Genomic DNA, 27715 nt, shown 5'->3' on the forward strand with positions numbered 1-27715 from the left:
TAATTATGGAATAGGTTGTCTAAGTTTATTTACTGACTGCATGGGACGTAAAATCAAAGTGATCGAATTTTAACTCTTCAACATATCACAAGTGCCAAGGTCAAGGGAATTACAGGGATGTAAATCGTGTTACAGCTCTTGCTTAAGTATATTTGTAGACACTCTTGTAAGCAAATTACTTCAAATAGAACTTTTAGTAAGAGATAAGTGAATGTTGACAACATTTAATGATACGCGAAAGTTAACACAATTAAATAACTCTGGTTCTGTTTCTAACAGGAGACAAAAATGGATTAACTGTCAATGCAAAGTTCTCAAATACCGAAGAGAAAACTGTAATTGTTGCAATACATCAGTCCTGCTTTCCTACAGGGTTAGGGAAGACAAACAATATATCATGTACTTGTGGCTTCCAGCAACGGAAAGAGGAGATCGTGAATGCTGAGACAATAATCACTTCTGCTTCGTGACGTCATTTTTCATTGCTGATGTCGAGTTTCTGGAGCGATCCAGTACTTGGCTAGATTGAACACCGTTGTCTTTATGTTAGAAAGGGATAATTGAAAATTGATCCACCGTGGTAGGAATATAGCGGTGGTTATAGGCGACACACAGAACAAAACAGGTGAATGTCGAGAAATTTCAGTCTGCAGAGTCGACGATGAATGGAAATCTGAATAATGCATGAATGTAAGTTACATGTATGTTATTATATAACCTTTTGCATGAATTCTTAGAAATTCAACTAAATTAGTTTTGATAAACTTTAAACATAGTATTAAAAAATGATATATGAGAGTATTTAAGTGTTCGTTGTGTTAATGCAGAATTAAAAAATTAATATAAATTAGAGTGAAATGCAGAACATATTTTTTTTTACCTTTTTATATAAGTAAGCAATTTCAAAACATATTTCAATTTGGCATGTTTCTAATTGAGAAAACCAATTACAAAAGTAAATGACTTTTTTATTTTCCCATCTGTCTGAGAGAAGACAGCTGACACTAGGAAAAGAAATAGGTACTAATGTCCTTAATCTTAGGAAACCTTGAGGACTATAATTAATTTTGTATTAATTACATGGTGTGCAAACATCGAATTAAGACTACCAAGTCATTTTTCCGATCTACCAACTTTTCACAAGACTAAAATTAACTACTGTTTCTAGCTTTGTCGTTTAATATGACGTTAATCCCTTTCCAGATAAGATCGGATTTTAGAACTCTCTGTTTTCTTTCATGTTCTAGCTATATTTTCCCAGACAGTGTTCACTATCTGTAAGGTTGCAGTGTGATCATTAATTACATGAGACATGTTGTTGTTTATGTTTCTTTTTACCACATAGTGTTCTTGAGTGTATGCCTTTTTTGTATTTTTGTATCTTTGAAAATATTTTTGCCGAAGAATTATTTCAATGAATATTTGTGGGAATTAGAATTAAAACCCTTTATAGTTTAGAATTGTTATGATCATATTTAAAATCGTATAATATTTTCATGTTCCTTTTTTAAAATTATATTATTGCTTTATATTTAGTTAACATTGATGAAATGTTGTGTCTTTGCAAAAAAGTTTTTTTTATCCTGACAATATTTTCTACCTCTTTGTTGGGAAACTAAATAAAAATCTGTGTTCATTTGAATCAACACGGTGCATAAACTACTTCAAGGCATCTATTTGTGAAAAATTATAATCTGTGCCTAATAACTGGAGATAATCCAAAATCACTATTAGTAATTTTGACTGTTGTGGATAAAGCACGCAATAAAATTTTAATACTTTGTTAAAATCAGAGGTAAATTATCCTTTTCATTTTTCCTCACTTAAAGAGGCTGGGGGGTCGTGGCCATTGTTAGACTATTTTGATGTCCATTAAAAGAAGAGCTCCATATAAAGATATAATAAGATGATCAAATTTTAATGCTAAAATTTATGAAATTTTTCTTTGCCAAATGAAAGTTGACAGCTTAAGATATCATATCCCAAAATTTAAGTTATATCTGGTGGTTAATAAAAAAAAATAATTATAGTTGACCACTTAGCCTCCTTAATTGTTATCCATTTATATCCAGAAGGACATTACTCTATAAATTTCTTATGAAATGATGATCACCTTATCCTGGGTTCAATAAATTTTCTCACTTTTTGAGAGAATTTCACAGGAAGAATAATTGCTTTTGTAGAAGTAATTCATTCGACCACTGTAGAGTAATAAGATATTGACATGAAGCCCATTCAAGAATCACGTAGTTACCTTCTCGTATCCCAAGTGCTGTAAAGTCACAAAAAACTGTTCATTTCTTTATATAAATGACAATGTAATACATGTACTAGTTAATCTATTTTTGTATGTTAAGGCTTAATCAACTAGATCTTGGCCTATAGCTTGTTAATTATCATTTTAATACCTAGTTATGGGTGTGACCAGTCAACAGGGGATGTTCACTCACCCTAGGCACCTGATCCAATCTTTGTAATTTTCAGAGGTCTGTTTTTATACCCTCTTCGAATATTTGCATTGTTTATTTATATTTTGAGATCAATAACTATTTCTTATATTTGACCTTTGACATATTCCAAAAAAATGCTTCTGTGTAGTTTTAAAATATACAATGTCTCAGTATCAAAAGGCAAATATTATCACATATCCATTTAAAAGCATATGCTTTTGAATAGTAATATTATTCAATTTTCGTTTCAGTAAAGTGTTTTAAAATAACTTTCAGTTGCAGGTAAGGACTGAATTATACGTCATCCAACTAGATGGCGATGTATAATGACGCTGTAATTCAAGTACTATAATTGAATTCACTAACACTGCTGGAATAATTATTTCAATAGTGATTGAGAGTGCAAAACCAAACAAATTATGGTTGTTACCAATTTGAAATAACGTTAACTATTGTTATAATAACTCCTTAAGAACAGCAAAGATTGATAAGGAAATATTCTCAGGTTGTGTAGATCTACATGTAGGTTGTTCAAATCATGACTCCTTAGGTTTGGTTTGGGCTACAAAAGGGGGTCAAAGTTAGGCAAAGGAATATTAAGGATACATAAATAGAATTTTGTAAAGAAAAATATCATCCTTAGGTAGCGTAGACGTAATGATCAAATCATGACATTTTGAGGTAGGGAGAGACCGTGATAAAACATCAAATGTCGGGACCACAATTAAATTTAAACTTTTCAATGCTGAACTGCATGATTTTTGCTTTTTTCCAGTCAAAATGTCCAGTGAGCGATGTATTTTTTTGTTTGCATTAGCAATAATTAATTCTAGTATATGCAGTGGCATATTAATTAATCAGTGCACACCTTTTTTTCAATTTAAAGTCATCAAAAAGTAAAAAATTGCAAAAAAGTACAAGTTCTGTAATTCACGAATTCATGTCAACTGATCGGAAAAGACAATATGACTTTATTATAAAGCATTATCAATAATAAATTTTTATTTCGGACAGTTTGAAGAAATCATGCGAGAACATATACATGTATAAGGTAAAATTTATGTAGATATTTTTTTTTACAATATTGTTCTTAGAAGTGAGTCTCTATTTGCTTTTTAAATTTCATATTGCAAGATATACGAGGGGTGATCAAAAAGTTCGCGAACTATCTCTATATCTACAAAACCACATTTCAGATTAGAAAAAAAATTTGGTACACACATAGCCATACACAAGTTCTATAAACAGCATATTCTGAATAAAGTTTTGCTCCTTGTTTGTGACGTCACAATGTGAAAATGACGTCACTATTTAGGTCACTTGTGACGAAAAATGGTTGTCTCAGTCGTACTCGTTCAACAAATGACTGTACAATTTATTGTATATCTTAGAAATCCCTTTGCAGAAGCATATAATATTTTGTACACAGTTTATTAAGACAAATGTCTTTTAATAAATTGAATCAATGATTGGATTGAACATTTTAGTGAAGGAAGGGAGATGGTTAAAAATGATACTTGTAATGTTGCCCAGTGAAAGCAACTTTGAAAAGAGAAGTGTTTTTCAATAAGCAATTTGCTACCAAAGACCCCAGTTTACACATTGAAAAATAGTTGAATATTTGAACAATAATATAATTATTAAATACCTAAGATATCGTTTACTTTAGATTTTAAACATATTAGATATGATAAAAAGGAGGCACTCATTCTCTATCCACCTTGAATAAATGTTTCTCCCGAGACAGAAGATTTGGGTTTTAATAGTCGCAATGCGTATTTTTGGAAAGGATATTCTTATCCACCCATTCTGTAGCCGAGATTTGACCATTTCTGACAAATGAACTGTTTTTGTTATAAAAATTAACTTACATGGAAGTTAATATAAAACTCAGAAAAGTATTTCAACTTTTGTAACAGAACGCTACAGAGGGGGTCACGTGACCGCCTATATCACGTGATTCGTGCACGAGCAGAACGGTGGTTGATGTGCAATAAAATCGGAGAGGACAAATTTAAAATTTAATCAACACTGAAACCAAATATTGTTTCTTTTATGGAAGTTATTCAGTTAGTTCGCGAACTTTTTGATCACCCCTCGTATATTCTTTAATGTTTTTTTCAAAATAATCAGACGGAATGCAATGAAAATTCTTAAACAAATTTTAGAGCATCCAAGATAAAAAGCTCAAGAATTATTTTGATCATTGACGTCATAAACATGTATTTCCAAAAAAAAAATGGAGCAAAAAAATCAATTATGGCCATAAATAGAAAGATATTTTATTAATAAGATTTAAAAAAAAAAAAACATTCAGAAAGACAGAGGAAATTGGACTTGAATAATTTTGAAATTTAATTATTGGTGGAGTTATATATAGTAAACTACATCAGCTATTTTTTCGATAGATTTTAGAATTATCTAAAGAGTTTCGTAACAAGTTTTTTTTTTCTGATCAGGTTTAGTTTTGCCTTTAAAGAATTGAGGTATTGTAGACTGAGATAACTAGAGAGAAAGTTTGTTCATTTCCCGATCATGACCAGCGGGTATGACCGTTCAATATGAAATGCTTTCTCCTCCTTGGCATCTGATACTACCTCTGACGTCAGTGTTTGCTCTGCTTCTATTTGTATTGTTTAATGGACCTTTGAGCTTGAATACTGTTCGTCATTTCTATATATTTCACAAGTATAGGAAAATGAATGATGTACATGCATTAAAATTACATCAGTGTAGCGTACAATAGCTTTTTTCAATGTTTTTGTTATGTGAATAAATGCTATCTTTCATAGCAAAGTTAAATACATGTAAACTATGCCAGATACCTTTCATATAGAAGCCCCATAATCACAATTGAAATACCTATGCATATAAATGTATCTAAACTACAATTTTTAAAGTAAAAAATCACGGGGGGGGGGGTGTTATTGAAATTGCTTTAAAAAAATGTAAACGTTAAACTGATTTCTTAATTATTTAAAACTTTAATAAAAGACACGAAAAGAGGGCTGAAGCATGCATACCGCGAAGAAATAATTCAAAACAAAAATTATGTTTAATCAACTTTATTTATCTAGCCATTAGACTGATACGAAACAGGAACATCTAAACAATATAACTGATGTGTTCGGGTGAAAGGCTCCTAATTAATTTTTATCCCTTTTTCCCTTTAACCAAACCAGACTAATTTTGAAAATACTTATCGGAGGCTTGAAGCTTGATGTCATACGATGACAATTTACAAAATTAATGAATAAAAGTTTAATTATGTTGTCAATGGTGAAGAAAGATTTCACCCGGTAATAAATGTGTATACAGTAGGTTAAGACCAGATCGACAGCTTTTCATTGTATCTTGAAAGCATATAGGACCGCCATTAGATTAAACGTATTCTGTCGCCGATAAAATACAAGAAATGAAACAATAAACTCGTGTTTAACCCCCAGAGAATGGTGTTTTATGTGTCTAAACCGCATCTTAAGCTTACGCTTATTGCCATCTTTCGAGTAAAGCGTATATTCAATTAGACTTCAGTGATTAATATGGAAGTCATAAAAATTTAATGCTTGACGAATTCCTTATCATGTCGAAATCACAGGCATGCTTTAATAGTTTTAAAAAGTAGGTGAAAAAAAGTTAAACGAGCAGTGGTGACCGTGCTTAGAAGTAAAACTACTTGTGCGTCATATGTCAATTGGTATAAAACACAATGCGTCCTTTTTATTGAATTGCATTAAAATAATGATCTACATGTAACATATGTAATAAAAGTTTAAGTCTAAAATCTTGGGATCTATATTTGATAATCTTGTAAAAAATATTCAATAAACTAGTGATGCATGTTCTATATAATCTTGTGATGTTCGTGCAATAATTCCATTGTGGGTTATATGATGCAGCAGTGTTCTAGTAAAGTACGGGCATTTTTCATTGGCTGGAAATATGCAGATTCCTTATCGAACGATTATAACTTGAGGACATATTTATTTAACAGGATCCTCATTTTTGCGCAAAATTTTGGGTTATTAGCCATATTAATATTCAAAGATGTTACACATACATGTATACTCCTCAGATTCTACTTTACCAAATCTTCACATTCACGGCGTCGTTCTGTTCTAGACTGACTAGAGGTTCTACTTTCACTTTGGGGACAATAAAAAAAAGTTCTTGCAAAGGTTATCGAAAATTAGTCAAATATTACCCACTGTACACTTTTTGTACATTTACATACATCACAGGTTTAATGAATATACTTCAAAAGATTATTGAAAAAGGATTACAAAATTACAGAATATACATCACAAGATTACAGAACATACCTATGGGCAGCGGAAAGGGCAAAAATTACCATAATGAGAAAACAAACAATTATTTCATTTCAATGACCATAAAAACTTAACAAATGATATACAATGCATAATCAACAGACCTTTTCGCAGAACAAATATACATTAAAGCAAAACCAACGAACAAGTACGTAACAAACATACATGAATGCAAAACCAACGATCATCTTTGCAGTACAAACGTACATAAAAACACGACAGACGAAAAAAACTTAACCAACGTGCACGCGGTAAATCTAGTCTTCCTGACTCCCGGCTCCCGACGGTCCCGTTTTCTTTTCTTTCTTTTTTCTTTTTTTTCTGTCGATTTCTTTTTTGTCGGCGCACAGAAAGTCTTCACACTTCTCAGGCAAATTTCTTGGTTTAAAAAAATTCATTAATATATAAAAACTTTTTTAAAAAATTGCGTATTTATTACTGAATCAGCAGAATCATCTGCCAAAAGCGGTAAAACTAGTACTCAGCTATAAATGCGAAAACCACAAAAAAAAAGGACACAGATGTTTTCGTAGAATCGCGATTAAAAACAACAAACTGAGGTACGGTTTATATTTTTTTTAATAAATGAAAACCCTCATTTACATGCTAGATAATTTGTATGCACAGAAATTCCCCCACACATTTTTTTTGTATAGAACTCTTTGCCACATTATGTTTATGTTCCCAGGCTATACAACATGGACGTGGTTCTACCTCGGATCCCCCTTTATTTTTTCCTTTTTTTTGGGGGGGGGGGGTTAATTTATCTTAAAAATTTAAAATGAAAGAAAAGAATTTACATAAAATGTAGAAAAATATCTCATTCTCCTGAAGGCCGTTTTGTCATTTTTTTTTCGTTGTTGTTACATAAGTTGGTTTTCCCCATTTAAATTTCCTTTTTGCTTTTGCTTGTTAAGTTTTTAAAATCTTTTTTTTCAGCTAGATTGAAATATTTTTCTTTGGTTACCCCCTCCTTTTAAAAACGATGCTACGTCAATGTATTTGATTTGAACATATTTTATTATCCAAAAACATAAATGGATTGGGGAGCAGGCATAGCCTATATAAGCCCTCTCCATAGGTACAAGGTTAATTAATACACATATAGCAACAGGTTTATATTATTCATGTTATTATATGACCAATAATGTATAACAATGCAGTACTTTCATTTTGCATTATTTTACCGCAAGAAAAAAATGTTAGATTTAGCTACTTTTATGAAGATTTTGATAAAAATCTTTTTTAAAATCAAATCATTTTGATGTTATGAATTTTTATAGAATTTAATTGTTCATTTTTAATATTAACACCACCAATTTTCACTGAGATACTAATTCAATCTTTTTGAGAAGAAATCTTCTCAATAGCAATACCTTAAATATCTTTAAAGATACATGGATACAGATTTGAAGTTAATTTATTTCGTCTTAAAGTTATTGAAACAAGATTGCCACTTTTCCTAAGTATTAAAAATAAAATTAAAATTTTTGAGAGTGCAAGGATGTGTCAATCAAACCCGTCTAAAAATTTGAAGTTTTAATAACTTTGAGATGAAATAAGATTTTTAATAAATTTTTTGTGTGAAATTCTATTAAAATATATAAGTCGTAATATTATACAGAAAATATTAACTTCAAATCTGTGTCCATGCACCTTTACTATCTACGACACTTACGTCTCTCTGTATCGATGTCCGTTTTTGGTTTTCATATTTATAACGGAGTACTACATTTACTTTTTTTGAAGGTGATACTGCTGATTCAGTAATAAATACGCAACTTTGTTTAAGTTTTTACATATTATTGAATTCATTTAAAAAGAAAATGTGCCTGAGAAGTTTGAAGAGTTTCTGTGCACTGACAAAAACGAAATTAAAAAAAAAACCCGATACCGTCGGGAGTCGGGAAGACTAGATTTACGTTGGTTAAGTTTTTTTCGTTTGTCGTGTTTTTATGTACGTTTGTACTGCAAAGATGATCGTTGGTTTTGCATTCATATATGTTTATTATGTACTTGTTCGTTGGTTATGCTTTAATGTATACTTGTTCAGCGAAAAGGTCTGTTGATTATGCATTGTATATCATTTGTTAAGTTTTTATGATCATTGAAATTAAAATAATTGTTTGTTTTCTCATTATGGTAATTTTTGCCCTTTCCGCTGCCCATACATACCACACAAGACTTTCAACATACATCACAAGATTTTGAATATACATAACAAGATTTTGAATATACATCACAAGAATATCGAATAAAACAACATTTTATCTGTGGTAAGTGGAGACGTTTGTTTTTGCACATGTGAAGCTAACCTTGGGTTCGTTCAACTTTCATGATGAACTTTCATTTACCCTCATTAACTATCTTATCTGATTGGAAAAGAAGTCATACGCAGTTATTTTTTTCTCACTTACATACGCTGATATTGAAATTAAGTAGGAGGATGTATCATTGCCCGACACTTAATAATATTGTTAAAGTTATCAAATGAAAATAGCTGAACGAATGATTTTCATTTCATTATGAGCAAATAAAATGTACTGAGATATGTTACATTTAATTTCTCGATTCATTACTTAATTTTTATGAATCAATGATTGATTGACTGATTGATTGTATGTTGTTTAACGTTCCTCTCGAGAATTTTTCACTCATATGGAGCCGTCACCCTATGCCGGTGAAGGGTTTCAAATTTAGACCTACACTCGGCACTCAGGGCCATTGAGCAGTGAGGGTTCTTTATCGTGTCAACGCCTACCGTGCCAACGCCTGACACGGGACCTACGTTTTTTAAGGTCATATCCGAAAGACCCGTGACTTTCACTTCTACTGCCGAGCGCTTGGCGAAGGAACAGTCACTACCTATGTTTACGTCTTAGGTTTGACGCGGCGCTGCGAACGAGAAATCAACCCGGGCCTCCCGATCACGAAGTGCACGGCGCTCTACCACTAGGCTACCGTGATCTGTCAATGTTGGAAGAAAAACAACTAATCGATATCTTTAAATGAACAATTATTCCCTTGAATATATCCATTTCGTTTTAAAGGGACTCTTGTTTTAGTGTGCACGAGGTGATGATATCATTTCTTTCCTTTTTATGTGATACTTATGAATGAATCACAAGGCCAGATGAACAGAGCCCTGTAGTCTCGCGAAATTTCATCCATACTGAATTGTCGTTGGTTGCCATTTAAGTGTTGCAAAGATAGACCTGTAGTCAGCACTTAAGGTCTTTAATAAGTTAGGCAGTTTCAAGGAGGAACTTTGTTTTTATCCAAAGGACCATTTTCCAGGTCATATCCTGGTTTTGATCCTGCAACGTTAGGATTAACTTCTACCTCTGTGACTCTAAAGCAGACTTCAACCACTTGACCATGCTTCTAGGGTGATGTATTTTCGTACTTGGTAGATTCTAAATAAATAGAAGTCCATCTTTATAAATAATTCCATTTCCCCAACCAATCCATTTTTCTATTAGGTTAAGAATTTTTTGGGGGCGGGGGATATACCACGGAAAAAAAAGCAACTTATTCGATCAATCCATTCTGTAGACAAGGAAAAGATTGACAACTTCCATATTGTTAAAATTTGTTCAAAACTATTTTGATAGTATGCCAATGAAAACATTTGACTTTTAAGTGTACTAAGAAGCAAGCACAGTCATAGAAATTGTAACAATAAGCCATATAATCACAATGTGAAATTTAATTTTGTTTTTAGCTCACCTCAACGAAGTTGGGGGGAGCTTATGTGATACCCTCGGCGTCGGCGTCGGTGTCAGCGTCGGTGTCGGTGTCGGCGTCGGCGTCGGCGTCCCGGGTTAAGGTTAAGTTTTTTGGAGCAGTTTTCTTTTTAAGTACTTCTATGTCCTATATTGATTAGACATGCATGGAAGATGTTTCTAATGTGTTTCATTGTACCAGTCAAAGTTTCAGTTGCTGCAATTTCAGCAAAGGAATGACAAGGTTGATGTTTTTGGTGCAGGTTAACATTTTTGGTGCAGTTTTTGGTGTAGGTCTCATTTCCGAGTAACTACATGTATAAGCCCTATGTTGACCAAACTTACATGGATGGTGCATCTTAGGATGCATACTACCAGACTTGCTTCGGATGCTGAATCTGACCTACATTTTCCGGTTGAGTGAACAGATTAAAGTTTTTGGTGCAGGTTTCATTTCGAAGATACTATGAGCCCTATAATGACCAAACTTGCATGGATGGTACATCTTAGGATGCATTCTACTAGACTTGCTTCGGATGCTGAATCTGACCTACATTTTCCGGTTAAGTGAACAGGATAAAGTTTTTGGTGCAGGTTTCATATTCAAGTTTCTATGAGACATATAATGACCAAACTTGCATGGATGGTACATCTTAGGATGCATACTTAAACCAGTCTTGCTTCAGATGCTGAATCTGACCTACATTTTCTGGTTGAGTGAACAGGTTAAAGTTTTTGGTGCAGGTTTCATTTCCAAGGTACTATGAGACATATAATGACCAAACTTGCCTGGATGGTACATCTTAGGATGCATATTACAAGACTTGCTTCGGATGCTGAATCTGACCTACATTTTCCGGTTGAGTGAACAGGTTAAAATTTTTGGTGCAGGTTTCATTTCCAAGGTTACTATGAACCCTATCATGACTAAACTTGCCTGGATGGTACATCTTAGGATGCATACTACCAGACTTGCTTCGGATGCTGAATCTGACCTACATTTTCTGGACGAGTAAACAGGTTAATGTTTGTGGTGCAGGATTCATTTCCAAGTAACTTTGAGCCCTATAATGACCAAACTTGCATGGATGGTACATCTAAGGGTGCATTCTACTAGGTTGGCTTCAGAAGCTGAATCTGACCTACATTTTCCGGATTAGTGAAAAGGTTAGTTTTTTATACAGGTTTCATTTCCAAGTAACTTTGAGCTCTATGTTGAACAAATCTGCATGGATGATACATCTTAGGATGCACACTAATGGACTTGCTTCAGATGCTGAATTCGACATACATTTTCCAGATAATAGACCTCGTAAAATTTATGGGTGCAGGTCTATCACCAAGAAACTATAAGGCTTATATAAACCAAAGTTGCACAAATGATGCATCAAGGGATGAAAACTCTCAATCTTGCTTCAGATGCTGGATTTTAATTACATTTTCATGATGAAGAACTAGTTTTAAGTTTTTATATAGGTCTATTCCAAAGTATCAAAATTGCATAAATTTTGCATTTTTGGATGTACACTTTTTGTTGGTTAATTGTGTGACTTAATTTGCCTTACTTAAAGACAACATTCATTGAGGTGAGCTCTGTAATCTCTGATTACCTATGTTTTAATGATCGATTAGTTCTGCATCACATTTAAAATATACTTTACCGTATCCTTTAATGAATGGAATTTTTTATATAAATAGTTCACAACACATACTAGATTTAATTTGAATGTTATTTTCTTCTTTAAAATTGGAAATTATAATTTAAATAAAACCATTCTAATTTGAAAAAAAAAATCAAAAACTTAATTTAAAAAGAAATTTTTTTTTTTTGGCAGCTATCATACACTGTACACTCTGCATGGAATACGACATTGGGTTGAGTATGCACATTTATTTGTTCGGAGAAATGCTAATAAATATTTTCATAATATAAACTTTCATTATAATAGATAATTTTTTTTTTCATAAAAACTAAGTCAACCATTTCTCCAAAATAACACACAGCATTCAGGCCTCACTGTCACCCTAATGCACGAATCATCTCCCACGCCTGATAATCAGTTGCATTTATCTGAAACATTGGAAGCAGGTCTTGTTTTTTGTTCTGCATTTGGTTTATGACACTTTCATCCTGTACTACAAGAAGCATCCACGAAGCTTATGAGAAATTAACCACTGTGCTCTGTGTATACACACTGTAGTTGTTACAAGGATATGCAAAGGTAAGTTCTGTTTTGAATTGAGTTTCAACGTTTTCTCTGTATACAAAAACATGCTCACCATTAAAATTACCATTGAAACTTTGAAATATATATGTCCTTCCTTTTTTTGAAAAAAAATTTTCATCTTATTCTTAGATTAAAACTAGAAATTTTACTTAAATCCAGATAACTTCAACGATACAAAGAACTTTATTCGGTATTAACCAATATTTGCCCCCCAAATCAAACTTTGATGGAGATATATTTAATTAAGTTCTTTAACAGGGGAGTATATGCTGACTTCGAAGCACTGAATATTTTCATAAGTAATGACGTCATATATACGTAATGACGTCACAAACATGACGTAAATTTAAGTTTTTTATGAATTTTACAGAAAAATGTATATATTTCGTCGATATTTTGAGTAAAAGTCACCGAGCGCATGTGAGTTCAGGATCAATATTTTGATATAATGTGTAAAATGATAATATCAAGGAAATATGTCAATATTGTTCCTGAACAAACTTGCGTTCTATAAATTTTAAAGCTAAAATTGTTGAAATTTTGTCCATTTTGTCCTCTTTCTGAAAAAGGATATAAAATCGGACTAGTTTGTGACGTCATAAAAACAAAAATTGTGAATACACTGCTTTGACACTATAATATTTTCTGTTAATTTATATTTCTCATACAATTTATTGATGAGAAGGAAGTTTTTAAAATTTGACTTTTTTGGGGGCAAATATATGCAATATACCGCATATAGTTCTTTGTCAACAATCACCTGGTATTGTATTTAGTTCTTCAATTTCAAAATTATTAAAAACAGTCAAGTCCTTTCATATTCTTAAAGGGGGTATAGACATGTATAGCAAAATCCAATTAACCTTTTCCTTGAAAAAAAAAACAGCAATACGTGTATTTATAAGGTAGACTAGCGTTTACTTATGTCATTATCCAAGGGTAGAGTGGGACCATAGTATATAATCGCAGTCTTACTTATATGTAGTAAAGTAAAAGCAGGGCATTGTTCCTCTGGTGAACATTGTGTTTCATTGGCCTCTTGTTTCTTCTTGTAGTAATAAAGACTACAGGAATTCCTAGATTTAATGATTGTAAGTAAAGGCAACAACAAGATAATTTTTTTTTCGGAAACATACTGATTTGTTGGAAATTGTAACTTTGATGAATAACCAGACCGTCCAAGAGATTATACAGAATATAGCTTATAATTATTATAAATTAATTGTAATTTGTAAGAAATATTCTAACACGACATCTTCGTGTGTGTCATTAAAAAACTTATATTGTACTGTTTTATCAAACGAAAGAAATACCCCACATTTCTTTTGCAATCTGCAGAAGAATTACACATTCAATTTGTTTGTTTTATCGAAGAATTTTCACCGAATTGTGTTTAACACATATTCAGGCAACAGTTCTTATTTTTTTTTAACATTAGCTGTCGATCTAGGTAAACATTAGATTTCAAAGAATGCTACATAGTTTTGAATTTTCGCATCTTTGTTGTCAAGAATGGAAGAGGATTGGCTGACCGAGAATTGAACAAGACTGTTTGTTTTCATTCAAAGAAATAATTGGTGAAAATAAATCAGCAAATCTGATACTTTAATTCCCTAGAATCACGAATGGTATTCACAGTATATGCTGCTTTACTGTCAATACACATATTTGTTTGCATCCTGTTTTACTTAACTCTCGTTTACTCTGCAATTTACGGCATCATTATTTGAGAACCTGTTGTACAATAATTAGCATCAAAGAATGGCAGGATTTAGCTTCAATTCCTGTATTGTTATTTTTATTTATTTAAAAGGGCTAATTTAAATCTTTAAAAAAATGAAATCTAATTAAAACTGAAAAATTAACTCTCATGATCACGTCATCATGGATTCAACCAAGTCAGAATGCACTGTCTCTTTTTCCATCGGTTAAGCTTATTTTTAAAAAATGAAAATTGAAAACATTACTGGTACAACGAAAAGCCAATAAGATGATACCATCCACATTGCTTGTACTGGGTCAATACTAATGATTAATTTAATATAATTATCTCTTGGTGATTAATCTCTTGGTATTGTAATGGAATTAATTTTTTAACCCTGCACAAACCAAGGTATTACATCATATTTGCTCAGATTGTGAATTGCTTTCTATGATAGTCGTTTTGGGGAGGAATTTTGGATTTTAAGAAAAGACAGGAAAATATTACAGCTGTTTCGATAAAAACTTTTACTCACAAGAACAAGCACTTACATTGTAATTCTTCAAGAATAAATCAAGGAAACAAGCAGATCATTTATTATGTATAAATGCGTCTTGAAGGCAGGATCACACGATTTTTCTTAGAGTTACAAGAACAAATAATCTTTTTGTTCACAATATCTTAAAATCTTTTAGTTCATATTTTTAATTCCTTTCCCTGTTTTCTGATAAAAGGGCTTTGCAAATGTTTTGATGAATGTCTTGAACTACATTCTACTTTAAAATACATTCTCATAGAAGTATATTTTTCACTGTAAGTCAGAAAGAAATGATAAATTAGCTTCATAATGAACCTTGATAGTCAAGTTTGATACCTATGTCTCAGTATAAATAATGCCTTTGAATTTTTGTTTTGTTTTCGTATCTTTATCACCTCTCAAGCAATCAAGGAATGTGAAATAACTCACAGTTTAAGCAGCCCTCGTGAGTGTTATCACCTTAATATATCAATAACACGTGTCACAGAAACTATGATTTTAAAAAATCCTCATTCCAAAGTATTTGTATCTTGAATGCTAATTACCTGCAACCTACAAAAAATACCTTGGTACGTTAAGATATCTATCTATATATCTGTTCTTAGTGAGATATGCAGACGTAATCTAGAAAACTTCAGAAAGTTGGACAACTTAAAAAGTGACTTTCTTTCTGTTTCTGATAAAAAGTTCGATTAACCATTATGTCAGAGAATAATTCAGACACAGAAAAAAATAGAGCAAATTTGTTTATGGATCCGTGTTACTCAAGAAACAATCTAGAGTTCCTACTCTCATTAATCAATTTAACCTAAAATACATTAAAAAATTGCATTATTTTAAACTTTACCACAAACCTTGATTTTAAGCAAGATAATTTCAATGATTTTCCTTATAATATTATTATTCCAATATAATTCAACATGATTACTATATACCGGTATGTGCACTGAGTAAGTACAATATCACAAACTGCCATGTATTTTTCTTTTCAATTGACATTGACGGATATATGTCCATCTACATGAAACAGTTGCTGAAGAGAAATGCAATTTCTGTAGGGGGTGGATAATTGGTGTCCTAATATATTATTCTTTGGCAACCAAATGCAGTTTCCTTGGTTTTTTTTTTTCAATTTAAGAATGTCTTTAAAAATCTACACACCCATTTTTTATTAGAAGATGTTTGAAGTGGAACATACAGTTAATGTTTCAAGTGAGTCTGGTATCTGTTTACCTACCTGCATCATGATTGCTGTCAGCCGAGGTTAAATAATCAAGAAATGACTCCAGTACATCAGAAACATGAAAAAATGAGTAATATCGCTGGCTGTTATTAGATATAAAATACACTTAGGATTTTAGATTTCAGAATAGATGTTCTCATGTATAGCTGAAAGGTATATAGACTTTACAAATTCTTGGAATTTGTAAAGTCTATATACCGTTCAGGTATGTTATATTTTATTTTGATTTATTTGCCTTATCTTATAATCTTTATTTACAAAGTATAAAGTCTGCTATGGATGCTGAACCCCTTAGCCCCTGTCCAAGTTAAAAGGGCAGGGGAATAAAAAAAAAACAAATCCCAAACCTTATCAATTGATACATTCTTAATTTGTATCCCTATTGAGTCAAATGTTGACTGACATTTTTCATGCTAACGGTAAGTCCATTATTTATACACTGAATTGACGACGGATTTTTCCGTTATTTCATGATCATGACAAGAAGCACACGGCTGGTGTGACCCGTAGGCCAGGGGTGCATGGCACCAGATCCCACCTCTAATAATTTGTAGTTCCATGTTTGCTCTGCTCCCACTTTGTACTGTTTATGGATTTTTGATCTTGTATACTGTCTGTTATCTCCATATGTTTCATCTTATTTAAATTTAATCTTATTTTTGTAGTTCCAAGTCCAATTGCATAATGTCCGACGTCTCATCAATTCTCTGGGTTATTTTTTTAATTGAAGGATGTTTTCTTTGTGATTTTTTAAATGTGATTTTAAATACGAATGTATTTATCTTGTTCTTCAAATGTCTACAACCGGTAATATTTATGTTCCCCAAACGAAGTTGGGGAACATATTGTTTTTACTCTGTTTCTTATTATTATTATTATTATTATTTTTCTTCTTCTTCTTCCTGGAACTTTTTTGTCCGGGAATGATCTTGTAAACTGTTCGTCCGATGTAGGTAAAACCTTTTTAGGAATAGTAGACATGTTATGTAGATTTGCGGAATGTCATTTTTTTGCAAGAGCGTGCACGTGCAACACGTGAAATGACCAATATAATAGATATACTGTTCTATTTTTAGATGAAATGTTTTGAAAATATGTGAGGATATATGTATAGACATGAAGACATATCTTGCACGTGCACTTCGCTCTGATTCTCTAAAGTTTCATGACGAAATGAAATTTTACATAGCCGTATTAGGTACAACATGAAATAAAAATTATCATTGCATGCACGTGCGCTGCAATCTGATTGGCTGAAACTTTAAACAGCTATATCTCCCTTGGTTTTCAAACAAAGAGGATGGGATTTGGAACATAGATAGATATAATGGACTTCTACAAGTAGGTGTGGTCACAATGCACATGCATACACGTGTGTGTATGTGCTGCAATTGATTGGCTGAAACTCTCTTAGTTTTCACCCAAACGGGGTGGAATTTAGAACATAGACAGATGTAATGGACTTCTACAAGAAGGTATGGTCAACATGCTCACGTATGCACGTGCGTGCACGTGAAATGAGTAAAATCAAACATACACTTGAATGAACGTATTTTTTTTAATTATTTTGGATTAAATACTTTAATATTCTTGTGAAATGCTAAAGTTTAAATGATTTTTGTACACTTCTTTGTAAATGTTGTTAAAATCTCAATGCATGAGTTTGTCTTATTTAATGAAGCTTACAGGGAATATGGCACCCGTTTGGGGTAATACAATTAGCACTAGTTACATTTCCAATGTCTTTTTCGAGATAAAACTACAAATAGTTAATGTACTTTATTTCTCCATCGATGTACTGCGTTGTCAAAAAAATCATGTGCGGGGCGGGACAAATAGAGACAAGAAGCGGGGCTTGTAGCACGTGGATTGGCCGAATCAATAGCATGTAAATAGTAGGAATAACTGTCAGATTTTTTCGATTTCATGACGATAACGATGATCAGTCGATTGGCTTGCGTGATAATTTTATGCATAAACGCCTTCGGTGTTTTATGCAAATTATCACGCAAGCCAATCGATTGATCACATCATGAAATCGAAAAATTCGACAGTTATTCCTTAAATACCTGGTATATCCACAAGCTGTATCAATTATTCATGTAAGTGTTAACATCTTTTTTGTAAACAATTACCCGGTGAATTGTTTATAAAAATACGAATGCATTTGGAATTTATTTGTAATTTTTTTTTTCAATCAATCCATTTTTTTGTACGCTTTGTTTTTTGAGAGAGCCTTTTAAATTAATATATTTAGCAAATTATTACACTGATATCAAATAATTTCAATTTCCAATTTTATCAATATTCAACAGTGTGTATTTTACAGATTATGTGAGATTAAGGATATTCCGGTATTTGAAGATAATGAAAAGTATTCAAGCTTAAAAGTCCACTAAAAATCACATATCAGTTGCAGAGCAAACACACGGACCTCTAAAATATTAGAGTTTGGATCAATTGCCACAGAGAAATGAGAAATCCATATTCATATTCGACCTCTCAAATGTCATAAATATTTTTGACTTTTTTTACCTCGACTTGAGAGGTTGATCCACTTTATAATTTTTTTTTAAAACTTATCCATAACTTTTGAACGGTTAGTACTAAGGCTTTCATATTTCACAGGTGTATTCTTTGTAAAAAGACCTTACCCTTGATACCAACAGTTTTGTCCTTGACCTTGGAGTTTGACTTGCATTAGCTGCTAAATGGGGGCACCAGTGTTTCACAAATATATTTTGTTTTCATTCAATATCCATGAAATAAAATTTGAAATACAAATAGTACATATACAAGTAACGTTTCCATTTTATGTAAAAATAATATCCAAGAATTAAGTGGAGAACATATAATATGGCAATCTGAAGTCCACACTTAAATCTTTGTTCGCTTTAATAAAAGTTATAATAATTATAATAATAAAAAGAAGAATTTTGAGAATATCAATCAAATTATTTAACGTCACAAAGTTGACAACTCACGACAAACTCTTTACATACTCTTTATTCATTAAAGGGGGATACGATAAGGTGTTCCAGGGATGAGGGGATTATAGACAAAAGGAACTTGATGTCAATTGGGTAACTAGGCTATCAAAATACGTACTGCATCAATATCATTAAAAATTAAATCTTATAATAAATTATTGATTTTAGATAACTTTAGTAACCTATATAGTAAACTAAAATATTTTTAATATACCTTACTTCAATTATAAAATCTTTTTGAATTAAAGGCTCTCCTTCATGACATATTCTCTAATGATTTATCATATTCATCTACTCAACGATTGTTAATGCCAATTTCAAAACTTTTTAAGAACATTAAATTTTTAGGGCACAATATAGCTGAAACTGTACCGTCTTCTTATTGATTTTAGATAACTTTAGTAACCTATATAGTAAACTAAAATATTTTTAATATACCTTACTTCAATTATAAAATCTTTGAATTCTGCAAGTCAGCAAATGTTTGAGAGTAGTGAAGAGCGAATACTATTTTACTGTTTTTACTCTACATCAGTACATTAGTGACATCCATTTTTTTATTAATTTTAACAATCTCTGTGTTCAACGGAATCAATACTACTCCACTTCATACCTAAGCTATCGTAGCGGCGTATATAACTAGACAACATCACATTTGGGAGCTATCTGAATTCACTGCAATATCATTTCGCAACGGAGCCACTATAGAATTAAGTTAGAGAGATGACTTTCAGGCACAAATACAATCTAGTTAAATGCTATTGAGATAAAGGATTCATTGTCTGCACCATCGCTCTTTAACCAAAGGATGATTTGTTGTTACAGTACAGGCGACCTCCTCAACTTCAGTGAATACAATGATGCGCATATTTCGGGAGATGTTTTAACTCAGAATTCAGTGACATAATTCAGTCAAACAAGTTGCCAAGGACTTGGCATCATCCATGTGGACATTTCAATGTTTTGTATTGATGTACATTTATGCGTCGTCTTTTTTCTTTCAAAACACTGATCGGAAAGATGTCAGTATGTATTTACTACATAATTTCAACTACATTGCAGAAGAAAATGTGATTTAAAATTTTAAGCTTCTCTTTTGTTATTGTTATTAAACACTTAATTGTTATACCTTGATGCATGTTTAGTCTTCAGTCAAACACACAAAAAATCTTTTATATTAATTATGGCATCTGTCAAGCACTGTCAAATTCTAATTGAAGCAGAAGTATTTACTTTCTTTCATTTGAACACTGTTTTTCAAACGTTTGTAGAACCAACGTGTTGGCAGGATGCTGCAGTCGATCAGATATCAAAATAAATAAGTTTAACCGAATTATTTGGGGTGCAATTTGTCTGCAAGATCCATAGATCCCTGCAGTTTCCTGCAAAAATGTGAAGGGAGATCAGCAATTTGAAGAAAGTGATTTTTGTTTTTGTTTTTATCTTAATTTAGTTACTTAAGTTAGAAAAAGAACGTAAATCTAATTTTTAATCAAGTTCATATGTAGATGTATTCTATTTATGTATTAAATCTTCAAAATCAAAGCCACTAACAAGGACTGTAAAATTTTTGGAGTGTTTTTGTAGTTTTTAATTGTTGCTGGCAAATGTGTTTCGTTTCCTCTTTTTAAGAATGTGCAACTGCAAAAGAATTACTTCCTTAAGAAGACAAAATTATATATACACAAGTTTAACTAGTTCTGATTTTGTTCTATTGCTGTTTCCTTCCTTGATAGACTAAAATAAGTTTTAGGAACATATGAAGATAACGAATATTATTCAAGATCAATAGTCCATAAAATACAAAATAGGAGCAGAGCAAACAGGGACCTCCAAAACATCAGAGGTGGGATCAGGTGCCATGGAGGAGTCAGCATCCCCTGCTGACCGGTCACATCCGCCGTATGCTCCTTGTCATGATCAGGAAATAACTGGAAAATCCGTCTTCAATTCAGTGTATAAATAATGGGCTATCAATAAGTATGAAAAACGTAAGTCAGCATTTGACCCAATGAAAAATTGTTTTTCCTGACAAGGTCATTGTATTGACCATAGAACTTACGAAATGATGACTTTAAACCAGACTGCTGATATTCTTGTTTCATCAACTTAATTGTCAATAAATTATCTCCTTTTAGAAATTGTTCATACTAGAAAATGCTCTTGCGTATCGAATCAACTGAGATATATAAACTTCGTACGAAGGTGATGAAGATGTTGCTGCATAAGTTGATGATTGCAAAGTTAAAGTCATCATTAGAGAAGTTTCATACCTACGATTTGAGAGAATTCTATATTCCCTGCTTAACTACTAGTCCAATCACAATTTTAATGAAATATTAATCTTAACATTATATTTTCTTTAAACTCTTATTCAGACAACTACCGGTAGCCAGCATGCATTACCATCTCTATTTCCGAAGATATGAACTAGATTTATATTTTTCGGGAGGAAGAATGCTTGATACTTTTTATGCTAGTAGTAACTTACTTTGAAGATGGAAAAAAGCTTGCACTTAGGGGAGAGATCTACAGAGAGAGAGAGAGAGAGAGGAGAGAGAGAGAGCATCAATATAAAATTCAATAGTACAATTTTTCCCGAAATAACCGTTGTGCGTTTTTTTGGATTACTTCATACACATGAATATATTTCTGATATTTCTACCACACGCAGATATGCTTAAAAATCAAGAAACTAATTAGCCATATGAATTTAGCAAGATGTCTGTTAAATGAATTACACCAGTAAACTATCACATGCTGATGTTTTTCATACTAACCACAAACATGAGATCGGGCATTGATATGATTACACAACATTTCCATTTCTATTAGTTTTCTCCTGTGATAACTAATAGTTTAGTTGAGTTGATTTTTTTTATAATTCAATCTGAATGTAAATTTCGCAAAGCATAGATCCAGGAACTAAGCTAAGCCTAATATGCATGTTAATCTCCTAAGGCTGTCTTTGTGTGTTTCAAAAGGTGGGGACTATTGAAATTGACATGAGAGCTTTGTGTAATTTAAATCCATTAGGAAATATTTTTAAAGTCTTAATTTACAACTTTATGTTACAATGAAATGTTAATATAAGGAATCACTGTCTAGTTGGTAGGATATGGCATGAACATCAACGATATTTGGAAAGGTGGGATAATTCATGTATAACGGGTTTGCCCTTTAATGCCCCAGAAACTAGATGAATGCTTTAATGTACACTTCAAGAATCAGTATTTAATTATTTCATCATCACGGTGTTAAGTTTAAAGAATTTTAGATGTTAATTGCTAATTGGAAGCAGTTGACATCACTATTAAAATTAGTGTTTGTACAGCTCCTTTGACACTAATACAAATGATTTTGATTTATTAAAAAATAGACAACTGAGAAGATGATACTTTTCATTTGAAAAAATAAAGTATTAACAAGTTTTAAGATATACTATAGATTCCTTATTTTTCGCGAGTACTTATTATCGCGAATGGGCTCTTCAACGGCAAATCGCGAGAAAAATAATTCACGAATGGACGGTTGATCAAGAGATTTTACAGAGATTTCAGCACCATAAAAATAAAGGCGAGTAATTTTATTTCGCGTGTTGTGCTTCTCGCGAAATTACGGGATAATTAATTCCGCGCGTATATTAAGGAATCTACAGTACTGAATTTCTTTATTCAAGTTTCTGCATCCTTACTTAATTACTAAATTCTAATAACTTTTCTGTAAGTATTGTTTATTCGGTAAGCAAGCAATTCGATATGCAGTGACTTATATCAATGATGTTTATCCGAGATTCCATTTCAGCTAATTGACAGAAACCAAAGACAATGTTGATACTTTAGCGGGAAAAAATTATATCAAAATAAAATATTTATATTAAAATCTCTCTTTTCAATGTTACAATGTTCAATACACATGTAGCATATCAATATCTAGAGTACAGTGACCCACTATTTACTTTGATTTCAGAAATAACCATAAGGTATTTGGTTCACTTCAAATACCTGTATTTCTGATATTTCTACCACACACAGTTATGCATATAAATCCAGAATCTAATTAGCCATATGAAGTTTGCAAGATGTCTGTTAAATGCAGTACATCAGGTAAGCATCAAATGCATATGTTTTCCATAAGAACGTCAAACCTGTAATCAGGCTTTGATATGTATACAATACCTGCATAATATACTCGACAGCTATCATCGCGACGTACATCAACAACTTTATGAAATTGAAAATTTTGATTATTTCATCATTATGATAACAGTAGTATTTTTTGCAAAATTGGACTGTGTTTCTCGATAACTTGAGGGGTTTGTGAGGAACTGACTCATAAATGTAACCGATTTTTTTTGTCAGATCAATTTCTTTCTTTAACCTCCATCTAAGACAAAAGTTAATTCATCCAGTATTCTTACTAATTGCATCTGTAGTCAGTAGATTACAATAAAAATTCTGAACTTTATCTTAATCCTGAAAGAAACAAAAATCAACAATCGAACGTCCAAATGCATTAAATGATATTGCTAAAGACCTAACAGATGTACATGGAATGAACGGAAAACCATTTCATCTTCAGTTTTGAAGTATGCTATCCTTTAAATTACCGTCAAAAACAATTGTCTACAATGGCGTCAAGCTTTAAAGACATTCAGTAAGAAATCTTCGAACATCAAAAAGAACAGATATGTTTTTTTTTCTTTTTTAACATCAGTGGAAAGATAGGATAGATTAAAAATTATCTAGCTGTGTTAAAGTGCACTTTTTAAGGTTTATTTTTTTATTTTAATATTATATTTCTATGAAACTTGTATTGAAAGAAAACACATAACATGCCCAGCATGAATATAAATTTTAGTTAGACCGTTGTTTATATTTTTGTTAATATATACATGTATGAATCTAAAACATATAATTTGGAGACCATATTTTATTTTCCCTAAGAAAAATCACAGCTTATTGTATAAGTTTTTTTTTCTTTTTTCCTTTTCTTTTATGGGTATCACAGTTTAAAATGTAACTCAATGGGAATTTCTAAAAAGAGCTAAAAACTTTTTTATAAAGGGATGTGACTTATAAATTTTGTGTTTAATTCTATTATTTTATATACACTGCATTTTAAAATTTATCCTTCATTTCGGTTTTTTATTGATATTGAACATTGACATTTTATACAATCTCATAATTTCAAATAATTATGACTGCTGTAATTTAAGTTTTTTTGTTTTACATAATTATGCTTTCACAGCGCCTTAGAGTTTAATATATAGGGCGCTTTATAAGTGTTTGATTATAATAATGTTTAATGTTTTATAATAATTAAATGAACTAAAACATGTTTCAAAGAAAACTATCTTAAGTAGACTTCAATAGGCCTTCTTGACCTGAACTGCGCCTTCTCTATTAACATCAAAGTACATGTATGTACCTTAGTGTTGACATGCATGAAGTACAATAAATGACTGAATCTAAAGCTATAGCATTTTGCTCTCATATATTCCTCGTTTATGTGTTTCAAACCATTAAAATTGTATATTAGTAATTTGCCGTAATATGAAATCCAGATGTCGAATTTATCTTTCGGAATTTCGAATTCTTTTCATTCGATATTTTCATTCACCCATTCTTCATCTTGATAATTAATCTTGTAATTTAAAATCATTACTAAATTGGCACAGAAAATCAAATGAATAGAAAGTCCCCAGAAATGTCTCACCCAAAAATCCTTTAACCTAACTTAAGGTAGGATTCTTCTCTGGTTTCTGAGTATATGAAATTTGCTTATATGTCTCATATATTTAGGTGAAAGAGATTTAAAAGACCATATTTTTCTTTCCTCATCACAATTGTACAACTTTAAATTTAAAATCAGTACTAAATTGGCACTGAAAATCAAATGAAACGAAATTGCAGAAAAAAGGTTTGTTTTAAAATATATCAAATAAATATCAATTTCCAAACAAACTACAATTATGTAAGCTTTTAAAAGCTTCCAATCTAAGTACAGAAATGAGCCAAAAATTCGTAGAAAGTGTTTTTTCTCTCTAAATGCACTTTTTAAAGTAACACTTCTTTCATATGTGAAAATAAGAAAAAAAAAATGCATAAAAATTGTGTATCTAAAAATTAGAGAAAAATACAAAATCCATTTTTGTTAAATTAATTGTCAGTTTGGTAATATCATTTTATCTATATGATAATATTCAAAAAGAAAAACATTTAATCTTTTGAAATAGAACATTTTCGCATTGACAAGAAAAAAAACAACTTTTAATTAATTTACTGTTTCAGTAATATTGTATGAAAATTTCATTAATTTTTAAATTCACAACTGTGTGAGAAGACTACCTTAAATAGAGAATCAAATCGTGCTTTATATTCTGATTGTGGCAGAAGAAAAAAACTTTTATAATTTATCACACTGGATATAAAATAAATATACGAAATAAATATACATGGGAGGTTTTTTGATATATATATGCATTAATATTTGCCATGTTATCGACAATGCTTACCCTGTACAGTGTATTCGTTTATCAAAGTTAGGTATTATTTATGCGTTACTAAAATGTCTTCTTTACAAATTAAAAATATTTCCTGATTACAAAACAAGAAAAGGCAAACGGAAATATACTGTAATTTTATGATACCTAGTCGGTACCTGACCTTTTGTATATATCATATATACAATTCTAGACTTTGTAGATAAGACTTTATAGATGTCCACTAATTGAAGAGCCCATCCCCCTTTAATTTCCTCTGTTCTTTTGGAAACAGAAATAACGAGTTGTTTACAATAAAAGCATATATTTCCTTACTAATTACGGCTTGCGAGGCCGCGATCAAAGAACCGTCTTGAAATAAATTCAAGAACTGCTGGGATCATAAAGAAACACCTTTATAAACATAATGCTTACAATCACGTTGATGCCATGAGCTCTTGCATGAGCGATGTGGGGGATTTAGGTTCCCTTCATTGTTTACCTTTAATTTCAAATGCAACCCTCATAGAAGCTTTTGCTTACAATGGTGCGGCTACTTTTCGATGGCGCGTTTATCATGCCTTTAATATTTCTCTTGTTTTATTTTTGCAGGAGGTGTTATTGAACTAGCAGCAGAGGATGACTTTCATGAATAGCGTAGAATTCTTACAAAAATGAGTTTTAACAGAACTTTGAATATCAGCCACTTTGAGAGGGATTATTCCGGGACGCCTTTTCTGATTTTGAACACAATCTATCCTCCGATTTTAATCGTGACTGGATTAATTTGTAACAGCTTGATTGTCTGTGTAATGCGCACGCGATTTTTCCAATGTCAGAACATTTCCGTGTACATGACAGCACTGGCAATAAACGATGCTCTCAGTCTTAGTATTTCTATGACAACGCATTGGCTTTATGTGTCATTCGAAAATGTGTATGACCGAGACAAAGTGACAGATATATGTAAATTCCTCCAAGTATATGGTTGGGGAAACTGTGATTTCAGCATTCTTCTTTCAACCACAATGTCTGTAAATCGAGCCATAGCTGTTTATCTCCCGTTAAAAAGCAGGGCATCAAAGTATTCTCACAGAAGACCAAAATATATCATTCTTTTCCTTTTACTCATTGTTTTTGTGAAAAATATCCACTTTGCATTTTCATCGAAAATTGTTAAATTTGAACACATGCGGGATAAACTATGTGATGTCTTTCCAGAATCAGAAATATACAAAATATTCTGGGAAAAAATTTGGCCGTGGCTTCATGTAGGATTCTTGGTTTTATGCTTTATTGTCATTGCTGCTTCCAATGGAGTTCTGGTCCGTCAACTCTATGCTTCGTCTCATTTAGAAATCCGTCGTCATTACTGTTCCAACCGAAAAGAAAGCTTAATTGTGTCGGAGTTACCAGAGTCCCCTTTAAAACATAGAAATTCTTGTTTCTGTAGTAGCGAAAAAAGCAACGGATCTGGGGACTTCAAGCAGTGGCAAACAGTTACACCCATGTTGATTGGGGAATCGATTCTAATCCTCTTTTTAACCTTTCCGTTCAGTATGCAGCTTGCCATTTCCACTGCCGATTTTGGACATTCTGAGATGTTATTCGCCATTACCTTCTACATGTTGTATACTAACAAATGTGCTACCTTTTTTGTTTACCTCATTACGGGTTCTCGTTTCCGTCTCGGATTGAGAAAGATGTTTTATCGTTGTACACATAGTCGTGGAGCAATACGGAGACAACATTTCAAGGAAACCCTACATTGGATCAACTCTTTGTCTGAGGGAATGATTTATGGACAGTAAAGTGAGACTTACTTTTTTTTCATTTTCTTTACATGTATTTATTTATTTCACATTATATATCTATATTTTTTCATCTTTCTTCTATGCTCTCTGATTTAAATTTTTATGTATTTTAACTTCTACAATTGTTGTTGCTTCTCGTGCTTTTTGAAATAAATTGTTGTATGTTTAATTTACTTGTTGATTCCCTGTAGATACATTTAGAAACTGAAATGT

The 27715-nt window shown here is 31.8% G+C and overlaps 1 protein-coding gene across 3 annotated transcripts; it reads left to right on the plus strand.

Annotated features, from left to right (window-relative positions):
• The first annotated feature begins 309 nt into the window (after nt 1–309).
• On the plus strand, nt 310–27656 carry LOC134242105 (uncharacterized). Of its 3 annotated transcripts, XM_062724123.1 has the most exons (3): nt 310–701; nt 12480–12725; nt 26301–27656. In XM_062724123.1, exon 3 carries the CDS (start codon nt 26363–26365, stop codon nt 27497–27499), a length of 1137 nt encoding a protein of 378 aa, XP_062580107.1. In that variant the 5' UTR covers nt 310–701; nt 12480–12725; nt 26301–26362; the 3' UTR covers nt 27500–27656. The 3 variants fall into 3 exon arrangements, with proteins under 3 accessions (XP_062580107.1, XP_062580108.1, XP_062580109.1); XM_062724124.1 differs by lacking the exon at nt 12480–12725 and having other exon boundaries at nt 310–690; XM_062724125.1 differs by lacking the exons at nt 310–701; nt 12480–12725 and adding an exon at nt 13803–13822.
• Nucleotides 27657–27715: the final 59 nt, after the last annotated feature.

This window comes from Saccostrea cucullata, unplaced genomic scaffold (genome assembly GCF_032062105.1).
Source record: "Saccostrea cucullata isolate Sc308-1 unplaced genomic scaffold, CSIRO_AGI_Scuc_v1 ctg269, whole genome shotgun sequence".
Taxonomy (NCBI): Eukaryota; Metazoa; Mollusca; class Bivalvia; order Ostreida; family Ostreidae; genus Saccostrea; species Saccostrea cuccullata.